At 53.0% G+C, this 22,224-nt stretch overlaps 1 protein-coding gene across 8 annotated transcripts in view; it reads right to left on the reverse strand.

Annotated features, from left to right (window-relative positions):
- AOPEP (aminopeptidase O (putative)) overlaps nt 1-22,224 on the reverse strand; it is a 321,147-nt gene continuing 298,923 nt past the window's right edge. For 6 of the 8 annotated variants that reach the window (XM_084898956.1, XM_084898955.1, XM_084898951.1 and 3 more), the window contains 3 exons: nt 5,159-5,245; nt 3,464-3,608; nt 1-494 (listed from right to left, as the gene is read on the reverse strand). In XM_084898956.1, the coding sequence (XP_084755082.1) occupies nt 3,468-3,608; nt 5,159-5,245 (228 nt within the window). In that variant the 3' untranslated portion in view covers nt 1-494; nt 3,464-3,467. Of the gene's footprint in view, nt 1,053-3,463; nt 3,609-5,158; nt 5,246-22,224 lie in introns of all 8 variants that reach the window. The other 2 variants (XR_014796325.1, XM_084898953.1) reach the window with 2 other exon arrangements.

The raw sequence follows: 22,224 nt of genomic DNA on the forward strand, positions 1-22,224 counted from the left end.
TCATTAATCCATTACATTTTATTATTAAATACATCTTAGATTCTTATCCCATACTTTTACCAAAAGGCACTAAAATCTTGGCAAGTATGTAAATAACGGAACTATCAACCAAAATAATTCCGCAGCATCTTTCTGAAACGAGCCAGAGCAGCCCATGCAGCGCCAGCGCAGAGGAGGGGACCCGCAGGGTCTGCAGGTCTTCCGCGGCCTCAGGTTCTTCGGCGGCTCATGAGAACTGCCTTCTGCTCTGACCCTGGCGGGTTCAGTGTGTCGAGCAGCACATTCGGGATGGGGACGAGGTGACCCTGAGGACGGGCCTTTCACGTGTGCCCTGCTGCGAGCAGCCGCGGAAAGAGCTCCAGACGTGGACGCCGATGTTGTTCATGGCCCAGAGCCCTGTCACCTTCCTCTCATGTCCGGGTTCAATGCCATCCTGGTCCCACCAGGGCTACTATTGTAGAAGCTTATGAGAAAGCATCTCACTGTGATCTTTCCTGCAAAGAAACAGCAATAAAATCACTGCCCGCTCAGAGAATTCCTGGGCCTTCGGGTGCCTCCCGCTCTGGAGATGGCGGAGGGCAGGGCAGGCGGGGACCTGCCCCCTCTCACAGCCCCGAGAATGGTCTGCAGCTCACACAGCTGTGGAAGCCAATGCTGATACCAGAGCCCGTGTCAGAGCCACACACACGCCAACTGCTTCCAGCCGCCGCACCTCGACGGAGGCGGGCCTCTCACCCCGCACTGGCCCTCGGGGTGCACGGCCCTGCCCACATGCACACCACGGGACACATACAGATGGCGCCCGCGGCACGGTCTGCGGCCAGCGCTGCGGCCGGTCTTCGCCGAGTGGAGTCGCAGCCTCTGGGCACTTAGGAGCAGGAAGGCTTTTTGCTCGAGGGCTCGACTCCTGTTCCTGCTGAACTGAGCCAGTGTGTAAATGAGAACTGATATCAGCTCAGTAGGCACCGGAGGGCGGGTCCAATCCACAGCCGCAGCAGCAGTGCCTCAGCCGAGCTGCCGACGTCCGGGGCTGCAGGAGACAGAGGCCTGGGCTGCAAACACAAGAGAGAGTCACGGTGCTCCCGAGAAGCACAGGGTCTCCCCGCGCACCCAGCCCCACGCACATGCAATAAACCACGACAGTTTTTCTCGGCTACTGTGATGCATTTGGTTTCAGTGTTTTATATAAACAACTTCTACAGAGAGAATACATGTGACCTTTCAGAGAGCTATCGAGTCAGAGTCCTCGTTCTGTAGCCTGCTGGTTCATTCCTCGCTTTGGCGACAAGAGAAAGTGCATCGTTGGGCTGAGCAGGCCTCTCCTCCAGAATCGGGCTCGCACCCGAGCTGCCCGCTCAGCAGCAGCCTCTGCCCCAGCGGCTCCAACTTACTGTCCCATCTCACCTTCTCTTCAGGTGCAGAACTTAGCCACTGTGAACAAAGCGGAAACCAGTCACTGTTCACCAATCAGCTAAGCTCTGCACCTCGGCAGAGAGGTCTCCAGCTGGGCACGCTGGAAAGGCGGGAGCGTCTTCGTGGCTGCTGGTTCTTCTGTTTCCGGGGAAGAGCTACCAAGTGCATCGTTCTCCTGCGGAGAGCGAGCGACTCTGGCTCTGGAGAGCAGCCAAGGTCGTGGTTGCGTGGTAATCCCTGGCAATGTGATTTTAATCTTAAGTCACAAATCAGCATGCCAGGAACCCAAGCAGCCAGAGCACTCTGGAGCCGCCGTGCCGGCGTGCCGAGCCCACACCGCACACCCAGGTCCTTGGTCCCGAGAGACATCCCCTCCGGGCGGCCTCACTGCCGCACGGTTCTATTTTCGTCTTTCATTTCCGTGCCGTCCTAGAGGAGTTTTTTTTTTTTAAACCAAAGGACTCGGAGATGCCCGTACAAACGCCAGTGCAGTTTTGGAACGTAACCGAGGCAGGTTTGGTGGAGGCGGCCGTCCCTCCTGTGACCCCGGGCTCAGGGAGGTCTGCGAGGCCCCCAGCTGCTGGCAGGAGCAAGTCCCTGGTCCTAACTGCGGGGCGGGCAGAGGGGACGCACTGACCCCGTTCATCCGGAAGGGGAGGGCAGGAAGGGCCAGTGCAGAGGGGAGGGGAGAAAACAGACTCCTTGCCAGGCCCACTCCTTTGCCTGCTTGGGGCAAAAACGGCACCAAGAGCCGTGAGAGCTGCGTGCCCACTGTGGTTCCCACGCTGAGACGGGCGGGCACGGGAGTCTGCCCAGGGCCGTTTCACACACTTCAAGACACAAACTCCCCGTGCAACTGAACATGGAAGAGAAATGATTTACACTGGTCGCTGTTGGAGGCTGGCAATAAGGTAACTGCAACTGCTCTGTTTTGTTAACTGGCCCGCCCGTGACCAGGGCCGGAAGCCGCCTGGGAACGCTGTTGGGACATCTGCGCACAGCGCCTCACTCCCCACAATCCTCCATCTCCTTCCCCAGCACACACAACGCCTCACTCCCCACAACCCTCCATCTCCTTCCCCAGCACACACAACGCCTCACTCCCCACAACCCTCCATCTCCTTCCCCAGGACACACAGCGCCGCGCCTCCCTGGGGCTGCGTTTCAGAAAGCCGTTCCTCCTCCCATTCCACTGCTTTCCAGTAAGGCTCGTAAACATACTGGGCAAAAGTGGTTTTCCAAGACGGAGCAAACTAAACGTCCAACAATGGGTTAGGAAGACCAACATAAAATATTAAATACCCACTAAAATTATATAGAGAGAAGCTATAGAACATGAAAAATGATTGACATCTATTGTCATGTTTTTAAAAGGATACAAAATTAGACATGCCCTATGTACAGCAAGTAACACCTGGAAGAAAAACTGAGACCTAGGAATGATGGTTGATGGAGAGAAACAACACACTTATAACCCACAGTTCTACTTGAAGACGTTACCGGCCGTTGCTCAATTACTGTTCGATGCAGAACCCTCCACGGGAAGCCTGATGCTAGGATGTAAATCTTAATAGGAAAAGCAGTTCAGAGTTCAGGACTCCCTGCGAGTCAGCCCCGCTCAGCGAGCACCTGCAGCCCAGCTCCGAGGCCGGAGGCAGGCTCTGGTGGGAGGGCCTCCTCCCGGCTCCCGGTCAGCAGGGCCAACCTGAGCAGCACCAAGCTCTCCCACAGCCAGGAGCGGGCCGCTGGCCACGCACTCCTGCCCACCCTTCTCTCGTGCTGGGCTTCCCAGGCCACCCCTAACCATCTCCAAAATGTGCTCCCCCAACTTCTGTCACTACAGCCAAGTGGCCAGAACCGTGCCCAGGAGAGCTGTCCTACGGGGCGCACAGCTCTGCTCCCGGCGACCCCTTCCCAGCGCGCTGCTGCAGGCCCCGTGCGGGGCGGAGGACTGATGCTGGGGGCGCTCTAGGCTCACTGTTTGGTCCATCGGGCTCCCAGGAGAAATCTGGTTAGAAACGAACAACGGGGAGAGGAAGGGGAGAGTTACCTCTTTAAAACAACATCTCGGCCACCACCTGGGCTGAGCACCTGTCCATCTGCTCCTTGGTCAGCTGGAAGCAGCGGCGGGCGAGCTGCTGCTGCCTGGCGTCCTCGCTCACCATCAGCTCCCCGTAGAGGTAGACGCCCATCGCCTGCAGGGGCAGAGCCGCAGAGGAGGAGACAAAGACATCTGTGTCCAGTCTGAGTTTGTTTCACACAAACTTGCTGGTCCAGAAATTACAAAAGACGCCAGAAAAGCTCAGACAGTTGAATAGTTGTACTTGAGGAACCGTAGTCTCCAACCCCTTCTTTCCGGCTTCCACTGAAACTCTCCGGAATTCCCAGCTCTCAGCTCCACCAACAGGACCGTGGGGACTTAACTGCTGACCAAGTGGTGACCATGAGCGCTTCTCTAGCGATGGCCGCGCAGGAACGCTCTGGAGGAGAGGGGTCTCGGCGCAGCTGGCGGCAGCACCGAGGTGCTGTGTGCGTGTCCCGAGACACCGGCTCCTTCCCAGGACAGGTGCCCCCGGCACTCTGGGCCGCACAGCCCACCGCGCCACACGCAGCCATCGCAGCACCGCCACACGCGCCCGGGCAATGCCTGCTGCTCCAGCCCCGACCGCGGTCCCTCCCTGTGGCCAAGGCCGGCTCTGCTGGTCCAGACACAATGCTGCAAAGACCTCCGTCTGCAATTTCCCTCGTTTTAAAAAAGCCAATTGTGCTCTGAAGACCCGAGAGCCCTCGGCGCTGCCTCCTCTGCACGCCTAGCTGTGCCGCGGTCTCTGCCGGGCAAATGAACAGGGACCTCAGCGCCAGCGCCAGCGCCAAAGGCTCACAGATTCTTCCCGTGAAGGCTGAGCTACGGCAGTCTGTATTTAGAAAGGTTCATGATTCTAGTACATTGTAGTTAACTCTGGTTTTCAAACGGACCTAATCTTCTCTTGCATGTTGTCCCCCTTATACTCCACCGTTTCCAAACACCTCCTGCTCCCCTGTGCAAATGTGGCATTTCTCCCGGTACAAAGTCGAGCATTTTTCTCTGTGGGAGTGACAAGCCCTTCGGTGCCGGCAGCCCCCCTGCGCCGGCCCTCTCAAAAGCCCCTTTGTCTGCCCGCCCCCGCGCTCCGCCCACGGGAACACGCTCCATGCCACCAGCCCCCAGCTGGGCAGAAAGCTCGTTCATAGGCACACACTGGTCAAGCCCACAGGCCGAGCCGCGGGCTGACTTCCAGCCACACAGACTCCTTGGCACATGTCCCGCACGGACAGCCACGCCAGGACAAGTGTGGATGGGCACAGAGGTGGCCCGGAGGACATCCCCAAACACGGTCACCCGCGCACGCGTCCTGCGGGCTCCTCTGGTGGCAGGAAAGACACTCGGCACAGGCCGGTCTGGCGTCACAGGTGCAGACAGACACAGACCGCTCCCGCAGCCGGGCTGTCAGGACCAGCATTACCAAGCCGCCTAGACCCGAGGTCTGCGATGCCACGAAGTCAGCATAGGCCTTGCTTGGTAGTGGCATGGCCACCCCAGGTGAAACCAACGGTGCCTCCGAGCACCAGGGCTCGGTGCCTTTAAGAGACACTGAGCTCCTGCCAACCCTCAGACTTTTGGAAAATGTTTGAGTATTTGTTATCCTTGGGTCCCGGACAGCCAGGCAGCAGCACGGCAGAACCCGAACTGCAAGGAATGACCTACCTGGTCCTCCTGCAGGAACTCCTCCACGGTTTTGTACGCGCTCGTGTACTTGTGCTTCACAATGAGCTCACACCACCGATGGCGGACCTGGAACGAGAGAGAGCCCGGTAAGCTACACACTGGCAGGTTCTTGCCGCGGGCGTTTAAGACGCGGAGCCTCCTGTGTCCGATCCCCGCTGATCCTGGGGATGTGCCGGGACCCGGCGATGCACATGCTATGCCTTTTCCTACACACACACCTGTGCCCAAGTCAGCGCCTTTCCATCTCAGCTAATCGCTCGGCACACTGTGGCTGTAACTCCTGCAGTCTGAAGTACAAAAGCAAAACTAGCCCCAATTTCTTTTTCCTTCTTCGCAATTTCAAAAATAGAGGACTGGTTCCGACCACAGATCTCAGCAGCCTCAGGTATGATTTCTTCCTTTCCTTACTGAGGGCGTCCACTGTTCTACACTGAGGACACTCCACACGGCCCTCCCTGGGAGACGGCACTGCCGGGCGGCGCTGAGCTCTGGCGGGACACGGCCCTGGGCGGTGCCTGACAGCGGCCTGACGGCAGAGGCCGCCCGTGACCCGTGTGCGGGGAATGCTCCTGTCCGGCCTGCAGAGACCGGACACAGGAATGAGTCACGTCCTGCGGGGGAGGGAGGAAAAGAGCGAGGGCTCAAGATTTCATCACACTAAGAATGGCATGCAACTTCAATCTCATGAACTATTTATTTCTGTAATTTTCCTTTTAACATTTTCAGACTGCAGTCGACTGTGAGACCAGGTAACGGGGGTGCTGTACTCTCGGAGTGTGTGAATGTTGTTGGCACCTTCAGCTTAACTTCCACTTCCGTTTCATTTCACCTGGTCCTCAGAGCAGCACCGAGTCCGCTCCAGGGGAGGAAAGTGCATGTTCCAGTGATGTTGTGGTGTTTTTAACCATTTTGCAAGGAAACAGATAAACGAAAAATGTAGCTAAAAAACAAAAGGCACATCCCCGGCCGGCGGCAGGCTGGCCACGAAGGTTTGCTTTGAAACCACTTAACTCCCTGTGATAACCAATGCGTTTCAAAGCTGCTGAGGTTACCGGGAAGAGAAGAGTCTTTCCCCACATTCCTGACAAGAGGCAGAGTGGCCTCCTGGGAGTTTGGTTTGGGATCTGGGGGGGGGGGGGGGGGGGGGAGACGTGGAAGAGGGACCCAGCCTGCAGCCTCTGCGGACAGGACAGCGGCAGAGCCCTGGCATTTCCCATGCCCTGAGGCACGTCCTTCACTTGCAGACCCCACTGCACCCGGTTTTCAGAGTCCAGTTTCAGGCCAATCCTATGCATCCCAGGTTATGCTCAGTCAGCACCGGCCATGTTGGTCCACAGTGTGATTCACACTGGCCACACCTGGAAGGGGCTGTGTGCACGCAGAAAGCCGCCTTCCACCCGGTTTCACTGGCCTTTAAAGGAGCCCTTGTGTGACAAAGGTAAAATATAAGACATTTTATCATTACCCACCACCTGGCCAGCTCTCTCCTTCCATCTCCTGTAAGTAGATTTACACGCCAACAGTTAGGAATGAAGGAAAGAAACATCTTCTGGAAAGAATCCTTCCCCAGGGCTAACTGTGCTCCCTGACAGTGTTAATTCGGGGACCCTGGTGGCACTGCCCTTTGCCTGTGGGCAGCCAGGTCCTTTGAACTTGTAAGGACGGGATGCCCGTGAGCGTTTACATCCAGGAGGGAATCCCAGAGGTGCACCGGAAGGAGCTAACAGCCTTGGACATCACAAGAAAGAGAAGCTGCTCAGAGACAGCCTCCGCAATCTCTCCATCTTCGATAGAAGGTTCTTTTCTGTGCAAGCGACAGAAATCAACAGACCATAAAAGGGGAAGGACAGCCCAGAACTGCTCTGAGCGGAAAGAACACGTGAGCGGAGGTCGGCTCCTCAGACCACATCCATCGGAGGAAGCCGTCAGAACCACCAGACCCCTCCCCCACACTCCACACCGGCCTCGTCTTATCCCAACTCAGGGCCATCCTGCCAAGCACCAGCGGTCTGTCTGGGAACCGGCCGCTCCCGGGCCACCGCGGGGGAGGGACAGAGACCAGGAAGCTGCTGCCCGCGCTCTGGGCCTCGGAAAGCCTCCCTCTCACGCACGGTGAGTGGGCCGTGCACAGGACCAGAGGCTCTGTCAGCGTCACAATGTGCCAACTCAGATTCGAGTGCCCTGCTCACACCGTACCCTTGACAGCTGCTTTTTCTCATTCTAAAACATGGGGGTAAATTCACTTTTTAGCCCAGATTTTGAGAATGGAGGTTTTAAAAATATGTACATTTTATTGATTTTACACAGAGAGGAATTGAGAGGGAGAGTTAGAAACGTCGATGAGAGCCAAAACAGGTTTGGCTCAGTAGATAGAACCTCAGCCTGCGGACTGAAAGGTCCCAGGTTTGATTCCGGGCAAGGGCATGTACCTTGGTTGCGGGCACATCCCCAGTAGGGGGTGTGCAAGAGGCAGCTGATGGATGATTCTCTCTCATCGATGTTTCTAACTCTCTATCCCTCTCTCTTCCTCTCTGTAAAAAATCAATAAAATATATTAAAAAAAAAAAAAAAAAAAAAAGAAACGTCGATGGGAGAGAAACATCGACCAGCTGCCTCTTGCACGCTCCCCACTGGGGATGTGCCCACAACCAAGGTACGTGCAAAGGTACATGCCCTTGACCGGAATCAAACCTGGGACCTTTCAGTCCGCAGGCCGACGCTCTACCCACTGAGCCAAACCAGTTTCAGCAAGACTGGAGGTTTTAGCCTCTCGTCGTTCCTTCCTGTGCTCACCCTCCGTCCTGTATGCACATAGAGAAATAACTCAGCATTAATCAGACCCCCGACGAGCAGGCGGGGCGGGATGGCCCTCTGTCTGCTCCCCCCCCTCCCCCAGGTGAAAGAAGCTCCAGGTGCACACACAGAAAGAGCTCCTTTACATCCGTGTGGAGTCAGCATTAGAAACGGCGTACTGTCATGTTACCAGGAGACTAGTCCTCTGGCCGAGGGCTGCGGGCGCCCAGCCGCCCTCTCCCGGAGAGAGGCCACAGCAGGCCCTCCGTGTCTCCGCGGCGGGACGCTCAGACATCACAGGCCTAGTGGACTCGGCCTGCTCCGGCAGGAGCTGCCTTCTCTCCCCATTTCCCTGAGAAACAAAGAAAGCTCTCATTTTTACCACTTAGCCTGTTCTTACCGCCTTTAAAATCTCCTTAGCCACTTGTCGCCACATGGAATCGGGGCTTCCCGGGAATCTGGCAGCAGAGTGGCTTTTGTCTCCATTTCTCCCAGAATATGTGACAGTGGGCACTGAGGGGACAGCCTTCCTAGGTCGCTGGGAAACTAAAACACACTGTCAAGGTCCTCGCCCCGTTGGCCAGGGGAAGGTGAAGGCCAGTGAGGGGAGCCTCAAACAGAACTGAGCAGCAGCCTCGGAGGACAGCTGTCCGCTCCGCACATCTGCTCTTCTTTGTTTTCCAGTAAGTTAATGGGTGAGGTGGCTCCGTTTCTCACTTCCCCGGGCGATTAAAGACGGCCACCGCGCACACCTCCACCAGCCTGGAGCACGAGGTGCGGCGGCTCTCAAGCCCCAGTCTCTCCAGTCAGTCTCAAGAACGCCCTGTGCACACACACTCCGTCCAAACGGGCCGAATCCCACTGGACACATTCCCGACTTATTCCGCTTCTGTCCCACCGGGTCACCAGTGGGGAGGGCCGAGGCCAGGATGCAGCTCCGCCGAAGCTCTGGGCCCTCAGGACTTTCTCAGCTACAACTCAAACCCAGCAGGTCACTCTCACTCATGCTCGAGATCTCCAAAAGTCTGCAGTGGCCAAGGTCTGAGCTGACACCATCCACACAGGCAGGCTGGACAGAAGTAGGGCAAGGATGAGGAGGGCCAAGAGGCAGGCAGGGATGCAGGCGTGGGGCACAAGGGGCAGAGGAGCAGAGAGGACGGTGCAGAAGGGAGAGGCCGGGGTGGCGCTGCCTCCCAGGGCACTCGGAGCCTGGCTTCCCAAGGATGTGCCCATCCATCCCTCACTGAGCCTTCAGGGCAGACAGCAGCTGGCCCGTCTCCCACCATCTAGCGCCTGGCCCAGAGTGCCCCCGGCACACACAGCCATGCTGAAGGTTCTGGAACCTCTGAGAACTATTAGCATAGTGCCTGGCACACGAGTGAGGGATGATTAACGAAGGGGGTGTACCTGGGGTGGAACTGGGGGCAGGCTAGAAGAGGTCAATGGAAGAAAAAGAGGGACATATGTAATCAACAATAGAGATTTAAAGGGGTGGGGGTGTAGGCCCCTTTTCTTCCCATGAAGTCCCAATGAAGCCGTGATATACAGATGTGCATACACAGGAGTACACACGTAAATACTAATAAAAATCAGCTTGCAAATCTGCTTTTCAACGTGTTCTGCTGAGGGACACTGGAGCCCGGGCGCTGTCCGCCATGCACAGCCGGGCTGTAACACAGCAGCACTCGCACCCCCTGCAAATGGACTCCACGAGTCTCCAGGGTTCTGAAGCCTCCGAGCAAAAGGGGACGAGTACCCAGCAAAGCAAGTGGTGCAGAAGGGAGAGTCTCAGAATTGGGTGGGAGGATGAAGAATGTTTGCAGAAGCCGATTCATGCCAGACCCACGTTTGATAGCAGAGTGAGAACCTTCAGTGATCCCTGAACTGCAGCTGGACCGTGTTCCCCTTCCCCGCAGCAGGGACCCCGCCAGGAAAGACTGTCTGCGATAACAGGCCTCAGTCATCTGGGAGGCCTGGGTAGACAGGTGGCCTGGGTATCCAAGAGGAATTCTGCAGGAAACATACACATAAGCCTCTAACTACAAGGCTGGCGGCTCATTCGCTCCAAATACATTCACAGCAGCCAGCACTTATGTATATACATATGCATGTAGCAGGTACACATGCACACACTCTCCATTTTCTGTTCCTTATGCTGGCTGGTGACCTACTAAACTGACCTCCGGACCCACTGTGTCCAGGGAGCGGTGCCCGGGTCTAACGCAGCAGCCCTGGCCGCTGGCTGGTTGTCTCTCCAGGCCCGCCCGGCCTGGCCCTGCAGCGGGGCCGCTGTGAGAACTGACTGGTTGCTGACCAAGTGCTAGACTAGAGACTCCCACACAGGAAGTGCTTTTCATCTTAGCAGGAGCCACATGCTTCGGCTTTATGTCCTAATTCAAAGTTCATTATTTATTGAGCTTATAAATCTGGGGACTATTACTTCTAAGAACTGTTTGTTCCCTGGTGAAATGAAGAAGCCAGTGCTGTCAGAGGGCTGCTGCGTGCGGAGGGAAGGGTGGGGAGGACTCGGAGCAGACTCCCAGGGACAGAGTGAGGAAGTGGGGCACTGCCAGGGAGGGGCTGAGAGCCTGAGGGAGCTGGGACTTCTCAGCCACCCCTGGGAAGTACACCAGGGGCCTGGGGCCTGGGAATTTTTCAAACTATTTGTAAAGACAGATGTCTCTGCCTCGTGCCAGCATCAGCCACTGTCACATGGCATATGTGCCATGTGAAGACAGCTCACTGCCCAAAGGCTGGGCTGAGCCGAACCATGAGCTCAGAAAGGCAGTCCAGGAGGAAGGGCTGTCCAAGAGTGCCTTAAAAATGGCACCTCCGGGGGGAGGAGAAGAGGGGAGAACGTGTTCCCAAACCACACCTCATATTCCGAGGTGTTGTAACCACGGGCTGGCCCACATGAAGTGTTCTCTCCTAGAAACAGAAGAAAATTGCCAAAGGACAACCCCATGCCCCACCTCAATCTCTTTCATCCCGAGACATTTTAACGGATGCAGATCCAGCCAGTGGTCTGCTAGACTCCAGAAAGGTGACAGTCAGCAAGTGTTTTCTGTCAACGGCCAGCCAGTGAGCATTTCTGCCTGTTCTGCTCATTTGCCTTTGTATCACAAAGCAGCCCCGGGCGATGGGTGAGCGATGGGCTGGGCATGGCTAGGCCAGGCAGGCCGTGGGCGGGACCCCACTCTATCTGAGACCCACGCCCGGCTCAGAGTGTGCGTGCAGGCAGCGGGAGCTGTGAGCTGGCTCCCCAAGCTGCTCCCGAATGCGGCCGGAGCCCCTGCCCGGCGGGTAAGTTCACCTGCACCGCACACGCTACCGCACTCCTACCGGCACGGCCCGGACACACGCAGGTACAGGCCTGGTGTCACCCTGACTTCGAGGAAACGCAGCCTTTAGGAAGAGGAGCCCTCACCTCAGCTCACGCCCAAGTCTGTCCATGCCAGAGAGGTGCCCTCTGGGAATCCCCCCCGGCCCAGACCCCACGTTTATTAACACAGGACAACGCCCACTGCTCTTTTACAGCTTTTAACCCCAAAGGTGTGTTTCTAACTTCCATCCTAGATCACTGCATGAAGCTACTTCAAAAAATTATCATCTAATAAACTAATTTCCTGAAGTGGTTTTCAAACACTTCAAACGTAATTCTAACTTAATAAAAATGCAATCTGAAACCCCAGTGCAGCAGACAGTAGAGAGAAGACTGCAAGTGGGTTCTTCAAGCAGCTTCATGCTCCGGGTCGGGCAGGAAAACTGTGAAATAGGGAACTCCCCTGTGGGCCTTGGGTTCCTTGCAGATGGAGTGTGAAGACCAGTGTCTCCCGGAAGTTATTGTGCCTGAGAAATAAATGGAGTCAGAGGCTGAGGAGACAGTGCTATAGGCAGAAGATGACAGTAGTTCCAATAACTTCTCAAACCAACCCCTGCCTGGGCTCTGTGGCCAGTGTGCCACCCACAAAGTGCACGCGGCGGTCAAGGTCACAGAGAGTGAGTGAGCCGCTCTGCTCCGGCCACTGCAATCCTGGAGCCAGGGTTTGGTTCGCTGCACACTCGCTGCCCTACTTAAAAAAGCACCCACCTCGTATGTCTCCTGTAGGCAGCTGCTTCCCTTTAGTTTTAAATGTTTAAAAATTATAAACAAGTGACTTTACCCCCCGAGAACCCAATGAACCAGCCACTCAACCGAATTCATCTGACTTCACAGCAGCAGCAGCAGCAGCAGCTAATGCTTTGCTTGTGTTCCTTCTCTCCACTGGCCGCGGCAGGAGCGACCTCTCAGCCCACAGACCTCACTCACAGCGCCGCAGGGCGCTCCCTCCTGCTAATGCACTCCAGCCCGTCAGGCTTCCCGTCTCCCGACGCCAGACAGTAGATGTCCGTGGTCACAGAACGCTCCCAAGTGGGTTAACGCCTTCCGAAGAAGGCTGTGAGGGGCCAGCAGACAAAAGGGACAGGAGGCCTGCGGCCACGCTAGATGGCGCCGTGCGGCCCCGCCTCATCCGTCCAGCACACCCACGGCTGTCGGAGGAGCCTGGGCCCGCACCGTGGCTGCCGCAGAGTGCGCCTGGCAGGCCCTCGGGCTCACAGTGCTCTCGGACGCTTGTTCCCGGCTCCTGTGTTTACACTACCAGTCGAGCCTGGTGAGAGCGGGCCTCGGGGCCTGCAGACTGTCGCCAGTGCACTTGATAAACGTTTCTCAGCGAATGTACTACTTTAAAAATCTCAGAATGCTGTCCAGCTACTCTGAAATTATAACGCACAGTTGGAAACTGTGAAACACTTTGAAGAATGCCACCCATCCCATTTATGACAGGAAGCACTCCCCTTTCTTTTTAGTCCTTTTGATTTCAGAATTTACTGTTGAAGAGAAAAAAATCTGCCTGGGGAACATGATCTGGGAAGCCCATTAACCCTCATTTAGAGATCCATTTTGTAAGTGTAAACAGAAAGACAGGCCCATGGCTTTTGTGAGTTAATAAGTCTAACACTGCAGTAAACAAACCTGCTTTTTCAATTTGCGTCCTTAAATTAGATTTAACTTTGCTTTAAAGTGAGCTCACTGCTGGTAAGAGAAGCCTGCTGGGCAGCCAGGAGCGGGAAGGCAGCCGGACAGACGGTATTTCCAGCAAGTGTTTTGTCTGGGGCGTCTGTGATGGTCCAGTGTGGCTCATCTGCTCACTCTCCCGAGAAAAGATAGGAGAGCCGTCAGCTGATAAGGAAAGATTTCCAACATTTTACTTTGATCCTAGCACTTCCCATTGTTTTCTCACCTTACTCATTCTTATTCTCGAAGGGCTACAATTGTAACATTATTTTTTTAACTAAAGAAAATTAAAAGCCACTCTATTTGCTGTCACAGAGCCAGGTTAATAAATCCAGGCCCGGGGTTAAGACAACAAAGGAGGCATCAGAGGCCCTGGCTCTTTCTCAAGGACTCACCCTGACCTTGCTCAGTCAGGGCCTCCGTCCTCACCTGCCTGTCAGCTGTCTGGAGCCGGCTGTCCCCAGTGATAACCTGAGCGGCAGCAGCTGCCAAGACAGGGTCCCCTGACACCTCTCCCGGACCGCTCTCACAGGACACTTCTCTGCAAGGGCACGGGCACGGAGTGAAGGCGAGGCGGAGGTGACAACACACGTCCCTGTGCATACTCTCAGGCAAATGCTAACTCGTCTCCTTCCTTAGAGACACAATTTTATTTAAGGATGTTAGTGGCATTAAAGTCCGCTGGCTGCAAAGGCAGACCTTGGAAGCCCATGTTGGCTCTCCCTTGAAATACACCAGGTTTGCCCTCCTTCCGTCAACAGTGCACTGGCCGATGCGTTCTGATGAGTACCAGGTGTACCAGTTAACAGTGAAGATTTTTCCAAAAGATGGCATTACACATGTGTTGATAAATATGTGGTTTGATATGTATGCTATTTTGTTGTATTGACAGCAAGCTTCAAAACTTGTATGTCAAATTTGCTGAAGGTGTCAACATAGATATTTTTACGCTTAAAAATATAAAATTTCGTGCCAAAAAAAAAAAAAAAAAAGCATTTGTGGGAAGTTGCAATTCATTACTTTATTTTGAAGAAAAGTGCTGCTGAAAGTTATCGTATACTTCGGGAAGCTTATGGTGAACATCTCCATCTTAAGATATTTGTGAACGCTGGTTTAAATGCTTTGAAAGTGATGATTTCTATGTGAAAGACAAAAAAACGTCCAGGTCAACCAAAAAAGTTTGAAGACCAACAATTACAAGCATTACTGGATGAAGATGCATGCCAAACTCAAAAACAACTTGCAGAAAGATTAAACGTTGTTCAGCAAACAATTTCCGATCGTTTACAAGCAATGGGAAAGATTTTAAAGGAAGGTAAATGGGCGCCCCATCAACTGAACGAAAGACAAATGAAAACTGAAACGTCATCAGTGAAAGGTGGCTTCAACGAAAGAAGGTCTTTTTTGCATCAAATTGTGACTGGCGATAAAAATGGATTTATTTTGAGAATCCCAAATGCACAAAATCACGGGTTGATCCAGGTCAACCATCAACATGGACTGCAAGGCCAAATCGCTTCGGAAAGAAGACAATGTTCTACGTTTGGTGGGATCAGGAAGGTGTGGTGTATTATGAGCTTCTAAAACCAAGTAAAACCGTTGGTACTGATTGCTGCTGACAACAAATAATCAATTGAACCATGCTGTGATCATGAAACAACCAGAATGTTCCAGAAGACACGGCAAAGTAATTTTGCTTCATGATGATGCACCATCACACACTTCAAAACCAGTTAAAGACACGTTAAAAGATCTTGCCTGGGAAGTATTAACCCACCCGCCGTATTCACCAGACCTTGCTCCTTCAGATGACCACTTGTTCTGATTGATGGCACACGCCCTTTCTGAGCAGCACTTCAAAAAGTACAAAGTGGAAAATTTGGTCTCTGAATGGTTTGTCTCAAAACAAGAAAAGTTCTATTGGGACGGTATCCACCAATTACCTGAAAGATGGGGAAATGTGTAGTAGCAATGGACATTACTTTGAATAAAGCACTTTTGGTGTTTCTCTTGAAATTATCGTGTTTCCTTTGATTATAAAATCATTAACCAGCACACCTCGTAAGCCTGCAACCAGGAGATAGCACTGCTTTTTCCACTGTGTAACAGGTGACACAGGGCCTCTGCTGGGAAAAGGCTTTACTGTTGCCAGAGATGTGAGCACGGGTACCTCCGCTGACAAGCTCAGAAGGGATCCATGCCTCACCACGTCCCTCCCCACCCCCCAGGGTCCCACGCTCTAGGCTTTGCCACGGCGGCCAGAGGCTGGCTCTCCCGTGTGCTTCACCACGGCCTCTGCTGTCCCAACCACCACGTGTCAAACACTGGTAGCTGCTGCTCCAGAAACCCTGGCGATCCAGGAAAAGTCCTCTAGAAAAATGAAGTACTGGGCACTGAGGATAAACAAACAGAGAGGCTCTCTTGGGGCTTACAGTTCAGTAGAAAGTTTAAGAAACACTCAGTAACCAGCAAGTGTGGATATCCATGTCATGGAACAGGGTGCAGTGAGGGAAGCAGGGGGACCCCAAGATGTGGTCAAAGACTCCATGTGCACTGAGAGCTAAAGGGGAAAAGACACCTGCTCCTGGTCAGGGCCCCCAGACCGTGGTCAGCCGTACCATGTTCCCCGGAACACTGTCCTCTCTTCTCCCGACCTGATGCCATTTCTCCCAAGCCGGAACGTGCCCAACTGAGTCAGCTTCGGTGTTAAGTGCTCTGTTCCTTTTCTTCACAAACTCCAACGAGGACGACTGGACTGTAACTGCTTGCTTACGAGGTCCTTTTCGGGACAATCTGGCAGATTTTGCAGTCGATGGCGCACTTTTTTTGTCTTTGTTGTTTAACAAACATCTGACCAGCCCAACGTGCTGTAGCAATCCTGGCCTCTGGGATAAGAGCGGATATTGATTTAAAAGGTGAAGTCTTTCACTTTGTCATTATTTACATCTGCTTCTGAAAAATCGCTTCATCGCAGTCTACCAGAGGAGGCAGTTATCTGTTGCAAGGTTTCTACAGAAAACTTCCAGCGGCTCCAGAGTGAGTAACAGAGAAAGAAAACTCAAAGGAAGAACTGCCCAGGGACAGCTTCCCAATCCTGGAGGAATCTTCTAGAACATTTGTTTCTTAAGCCCAATACCACAAAGAAGCCTCACACACATATAACTAAAGAATTATGTAAGAGCTCTGTTCTCTCCACATTGTTAAAGGGCCTGGTTTAAGCAGACAGCTGTGTCTAGAGCGAACTGAAACAAACAAACAAACAAACAAACAAACAAACTCTCCCTCTTCAATCCATACCTAGGCCAGCTCTCAAACTCAGGAAAGAACAGCAGCGCTGTGTCGAAGGGCAGCTGTGCCCCTCACACACTGTCCTGACTTTAAAAAAATCAATAGTCACACTATTTATAGCTCACCTACTAACATTCAGATTCATCAGCTCGTGACCAGGTCAAGGGGCCGATGAAGAAGCTGGGACAGGCCTCGCCCTGCAGAACCACTTCACTAATTGCCACTCACTATTCTGAGCCCCCACATGGGTCTCCTGTTATGTTCCATCTGTCAGGATGGTACCTCCCGACAATGCGGGTCATGACTGGGAGGGGATGACCTGGGAACTCCGGGGCACGGATGCACCCAGGGAGGCCTCTGGGAGGGAGGCAGACGCCCAGCCAGGCTGGGGCAGCACTAAGTCCGGGCAGAACTCCTCGCAGACCCTCGTCTGTCCAACCAGCAGACAAGACACGGGATACAGGACCTGTGCTCAGCACGGCCAGTCAGCCTCTGTGCTGCTTAGATTCCCATGAAGCGGACCAAGGAGGAAAGAGGCACCAAGTTCACTACTAGGCATCTTACTAACAGAAACTGAAGTGGCAACAGAGCCAGAGACTACACCTTACCTGTCCTTTAAACTGGCCGGACGCTACCGGAAAGCCACCGGGAGAAGGGAGCAGAGCCTCCCCGCTCCTGGCAGGAGGTCTGCCATGGGAGGGGATGAGCAGGACCACAGCTGCTGCCCACTGTAGCCTTCAGGGTGTGACTCCTGGCTAAGCCTGGATTCTTTGCCCTGCCCACGCCGCCCCAGCGGTCTGCTAATCATGAAATGCTCTCAGTTCACAGGACCTATGCTTTTGGCCCAGATAAAATTTAGAACTGAGCAGCAGAGCTGTCAGACCATTGCATGCTGGGAATCATAACTTCCGCCTCTGGGCTTCAAATAAATGCTGTCCTGTTTTCTTTTCAAGCAAACAGTGGTTCTTAGGACAATGCTCTGAGATCCGTGTGCTCCCTGCACAGGCGGAACCCACCGCGGAGGGGCCTCCACAGGGCTCCGAGGCCGCCTCAGCCAGAGCGGAGGACAGGCAGTGATGTGGAGAAGGCCTGCAAGGCTGGGTGCTTTCCCATTTGCAATCGACCTTGAAGGCGTCCTTTTCGGAGCAGGAGGCGCCGGCCCTGGCTGAGCGGCGTGGCCCCTGTGCACTGTGGTGGAACACGTTTGCCTCACGACTGACTGGCTCCTCTGGGTGTGCTTGCTCCTACGACTTCTGCTTTGCCATTCTTTCTTCTTCCCAGGAGATTCTGTTCCCACCTCTCCCAGGCTCCGTTCTCTGGGCTCTGCGCAGGGTGGCCTCACAGCTGCTGCCACCTTCCTAGCTATGCCTGGCTGTTGTGGCTGTGGCCGGCTCTGCGAGACGAGGTGAAAACACTTTTCTTTGTGAAGCAGTGGCTGCTGGAGCTGTGTTCTAACTGGAGCGGTTTTGCCTGCACTACACCTTTGGCAATGTTCTGGGGACATTTTGATGCCAGAACGGGGGTGGGTTACTACTGGCATCTCATGGGCAAACACCAGGATGCTAAACACCCAACAATGCACAGCACAGGACAGCCCCCCATCCCCAGCGGCAATTATCCAGTGCACATGTCAAGCAAGGTGTCCCCCTACCCCGTTAGAGGTTACCAGGTGCCTAGGAGCTCTAACAGCTGGGTAGATTATACTTTTTCTCCCTGTCATTCCTGGTAGATTAAAAAAAAAAAATCAGCTAATAAAATCTGACCATTTTACACCAACTGAGTGATGGTGAATATCTCAACAGAAGTCACATGACATTGGATGCTCACCAACTTTTCTCACGACAATCCTATGAAGGGGTTAAGGAATTTTAAAAGCTGCATCACAATGCTTTTTTTTTTTTTTTTTTTTTTTTTTTAAGTAAATGGAACAGGAAATAATAGAAAATGTAAGAGTTAAGACAGTGCCATGAAACATTCTTTGCCACCTGGCTGCAGTCAAGCAGCCAGGAGCCAGCAGCCTTGTCTAGGCTCTACTCTGCAGTCGAAGAAAACGGGCCGGGCGGGGGGCAAAGTCCTGGGACCTGGGTCCACGTCCATTTGTTGTGAAGTCAATGCCTGGGCCAACACCAGGTGCTCAGCCTGGGCGCTCCATGAGATCAAAACATGGAAGAGTTGCTCACACGCTCACGAGCAGGTATCTGCCTTCTCCTCACATGGGGCCAGGCACAGGTGGTGCCTGACACACAGACTGGCAGGAAGCCAGAGACACAATCCCCTCACTCTGCATTCCAACCTGACCAAGGCGGCCCTTCCTTTCAGCCAGCAGTATTCCCCACACACACTGAGAGGACGAGCTGGTAACGGCCTCTCCCAGAAAATTACTTTCTTGCTCAATCCACCCGTCACAGTATCAGAGTGAGGCATGCTACCGAGAGGTCTTTCTAAGCCATGTCCTCCACTTCCTCCCTCTGAGACAGTTAAGGTGATGAGTTGCTGTTTCTGAACTTTCAAAAAATTAACTTGAGGTGTGTCCCCAATTTTGAAGTGCCTAACTGCAGTCTATGGAAATAAAGTTGATTCAAGGTCAGCCATGCGCTCAGGGGAAAAAGGTCACGCAGCCACATTCCATGGATCTTTGCTCACTCCCAGGGCCCAGCTCTTTTACAGCTGAGGAGACCTGCTACACAGGGCAGAAATCCATGACTTAAAATGGGATCTTAGAAAATGTCTTTTGTTCCAAGAATCCATGTCCAATATATTTTTAAACTTTTATGGCTATGGTTGAGCCAATCTGCTCAAAAACAAAGAAATATTTCTATGAACTAAGCTTCCCTTCAGCTCCTTTTCCGTCCTGGTCAGAGGTGCTGGCACCTGGCTAGTCGTGTCGGACTCGGGTAAGAGGTGGCTGACCCCATAGCCGGCGTTCCTCTCCAGGCCCAGAGTCCGAGCATCCCAGCAGAGCCCACTTTCCAGAGGCGGAGTGGCCACAAGGGGGTGGTTTAGGATGGATGCTTTACTCTGTTCGTCCTGATGCACTTTTCCTTTAATACTCTGAACATGTGGTATCCCTTTCCCCAGAGCAGACCTGGGGACTCACATCACACGGAGGACAGGCCGTGTAACCCACCGCCTCAGATGTGAAAAAGCTGGTGGGCAACAGACCAGGCTCCGTGCTCAGAAACTCTGGGCCCAGACCAGACATCCTGTGAACACAACCAAGCCCAGGGCAGCACAAGTAACCCAAATACTGAGCCACATAGAATTAAAAATAAACTTCCCAATGGGCTTGCACCTGTCCACACACACAGAGGGAGAAGGGAGGAGGAGGGAAGGGACAAGGGGGGTGGCGGCGGAGAAGCAGCTGAAGCAGCTACTGAACGGAGGCCCCGTCTGTGCTAGGACAGGCTCCTCACTCAGGAGTGAGGCTGGGTGACCCATGGAGAGCGTGCGCCTGCCAACAAGAGCTCTGAAGAGACGGGTGATCGGGACTGAGCAGTGAGACTCAGCTTCAAGGACACATGTGAAATAAGAGGCTCACCCCTCAGAAAGTGACTTCCCACGAGCATGTGCTCTCAGGAAAAATGCCAGTCCAAAGGAGAGGAAGGGGCCTTCTATGCCTGAGGAAATACGGGGAACACCCCGCCCCGGTCGCATGCACTCCTGCTCTGTGCTGGGGTTCGCAGACACCCAATCCAGCACTCCGGTCCCAGGGGCTTGAGGGCGCTCCACAGCCTGCCGCACTCCAGGGTCTCCGCCAGCTCTGAAAGGCTTGCCATTTATTACACATTTGAGAGCCCTGATAATGACTGAAAGACACTGTTCCTATTGGCTCAGCCAAGGAGAAGCACTGAGAATAAAGTCAGAGCCCTCAAGACTTTTCTCACCAAAAAGTAATCCTTTCTTCCATGAAATGTTCTGTCACTTAAAATAAGGGCAGATGGTTATTCTTCTAAATTCTTGCTAATCAGTGTCACAATAAGTCACACGTAACCAATCATGTTTCTAGAAAACTGCCCCAAATCCTGATGCTTTTCTGCTTCCGAGTGACATTTCAAGGAAACCCCAGTGAGATGGACTGCCAGTATAACTACCTACCACATGCCAGGACGAGAGAGCTGGGGAAGGAGGCACAATGAAAGCCCAACGGGGCCCAGGCCTCCAGGCCCCCCTAGGCCAGGCCCCTGCCCACCCCCACACAGGGGTCAACAAACTCCAGATGGGGCAGACCCAATCAGCTCCCTCACTAGGAGTGTTGTCTATGTTTTAAAACAATTCAAAGAAGGAACGACAAAAACAAAAAGAATTATTTCAAGACGTGGTAATTACATGAAATCCAAGTTGCAGGGTCCATAAAGATTTACTGACACATGGGCATGGCTGTTTGTTTGCGTGTGTCTCTCTCTGGCAGCTTCCAAGCTACAAAGGCACAGGTGCACAGTGGGGACAGGAACCGTGTGGCCTGAAATATTAACTATCTGTTCCTTTACAAAGCCTGCTGACCCCCGTCCTAGCACATGCCAGCTCCCACGGTGGCACTTGCTGCTGCCTCTGTATGGAAGTTACCCTTGGCCCCTTGGGTCCTGCCCCGGGTGCCACTTGTCTGTGTGGTCTTTCCAAGTGCTCTATCTAGAGACAACCAGCCCAGTGTCACCTGTATGCCTCCAGTGTCATTCATACCTGAGAGTGTTTTGTTTATTTACTTATGCACCGTCTTTCCAGAAGAACCTACATTTCCTCAGGGTGGCCCCCGGTTGTGGTGCCCTCTGCTATGTCCCTAGTACCCGGCACGGTACTAGTGAACTGTGTGACACCAAAGTCAGCTCAGGCCCTGGCCTCCTGCCCCCAGGATCCAGGCAGAGGAGACGCCTGGCTTAGGCATCATGGTGTAGTTTGTGAGTTGTAAGACAAGCAACCAAATAACACCTGTTACGCTTTCCAACGGTTTGTGAGGTAATAAACAACTAAACTGAGCTGTAAGTTAAGGACGTGACATGCTTTATGCCAAAAGGAAGGGGAGCAAACAGTGTGGACCAGCTCATGGCTTCCGGCTGAGTGACAGGTGCCCGGGCCTGCTGTGATCCTCCCACCTTCGTCCGTTCACTGCCCGTCACGGGGGCCTGGCATTTCAGCGGTATTCAGCTGATTAAAACGTAACCTCATGTCTGTATATAGAAACATCTTTAAACACTAATTAAAAATAACCGGCTGGCATTTGTAAACAAAAATATAAGAGCTGAAATAAACAGCACATCTGATCTGTGTCTTCTGAAGCTATAGGTGTCTTCTCTGAAGGTTTTCAATTAACTCCTGAATTTTAAAATGTAAAACAATGGTCCTTTCCAAGTTACTCAGCTGGTTTGAACGTCCTCTCATACACCAAAAGGCTGTGGGTTCGATTCCCAGTCAGGGCACATGTCTAGGTTTTGGGTTCAATCCCTGATTGACGTGTGAACAGGAGACAACAGATTGATGTTTCTCTCTCTTCCCCTCCCTCCCTCCCTCTCTAAAAAAAAAAAAAAAAAAAAAAAAAAAAGATCAATGAAAACATGCCCTTGGGTAAGGATTAAAAAAAAAAAAAAAAAAAAAGTAAAGCTATGTCCAACTTACCATTTAATCTAATAATAAGCTATATTTTCTCCATTTACCCTGTTTTAATGATTGTGAAATTAATTTTAATAGCATTTTATTTAACCCAAAATATCATTTTGACAGTTTAACCAACAAGAAGAAATTACTAATAGGATATTTTGCTTTTTTTTTCACGCTATGTCTTTAGTATCCACTGTTCCTTTCACACCCAGAGCCACAGATCAAGGGATCAACAGCCATGTGTGCCTGATGGGCACCCTGAAAAACTGCAGTTTTTAAATGCTCAGTTATTTTCACCTGAACACAAACCAAACTTACT

The sequence above is a fragment of the Pipistrellus hanaki genome (genome assembly GCF_964339955.1).
Source record: "Pipistrellus hanaki genome assembly, chromosome: 11".
Classification (NCBI taxonomy): domain Eukaryota; kingdom Metazoa; phylum Chordata; class Mammalia; order Chiroptera; family Vespertilionidae; genus Pipistrellus; species Pipistrellus hanaki.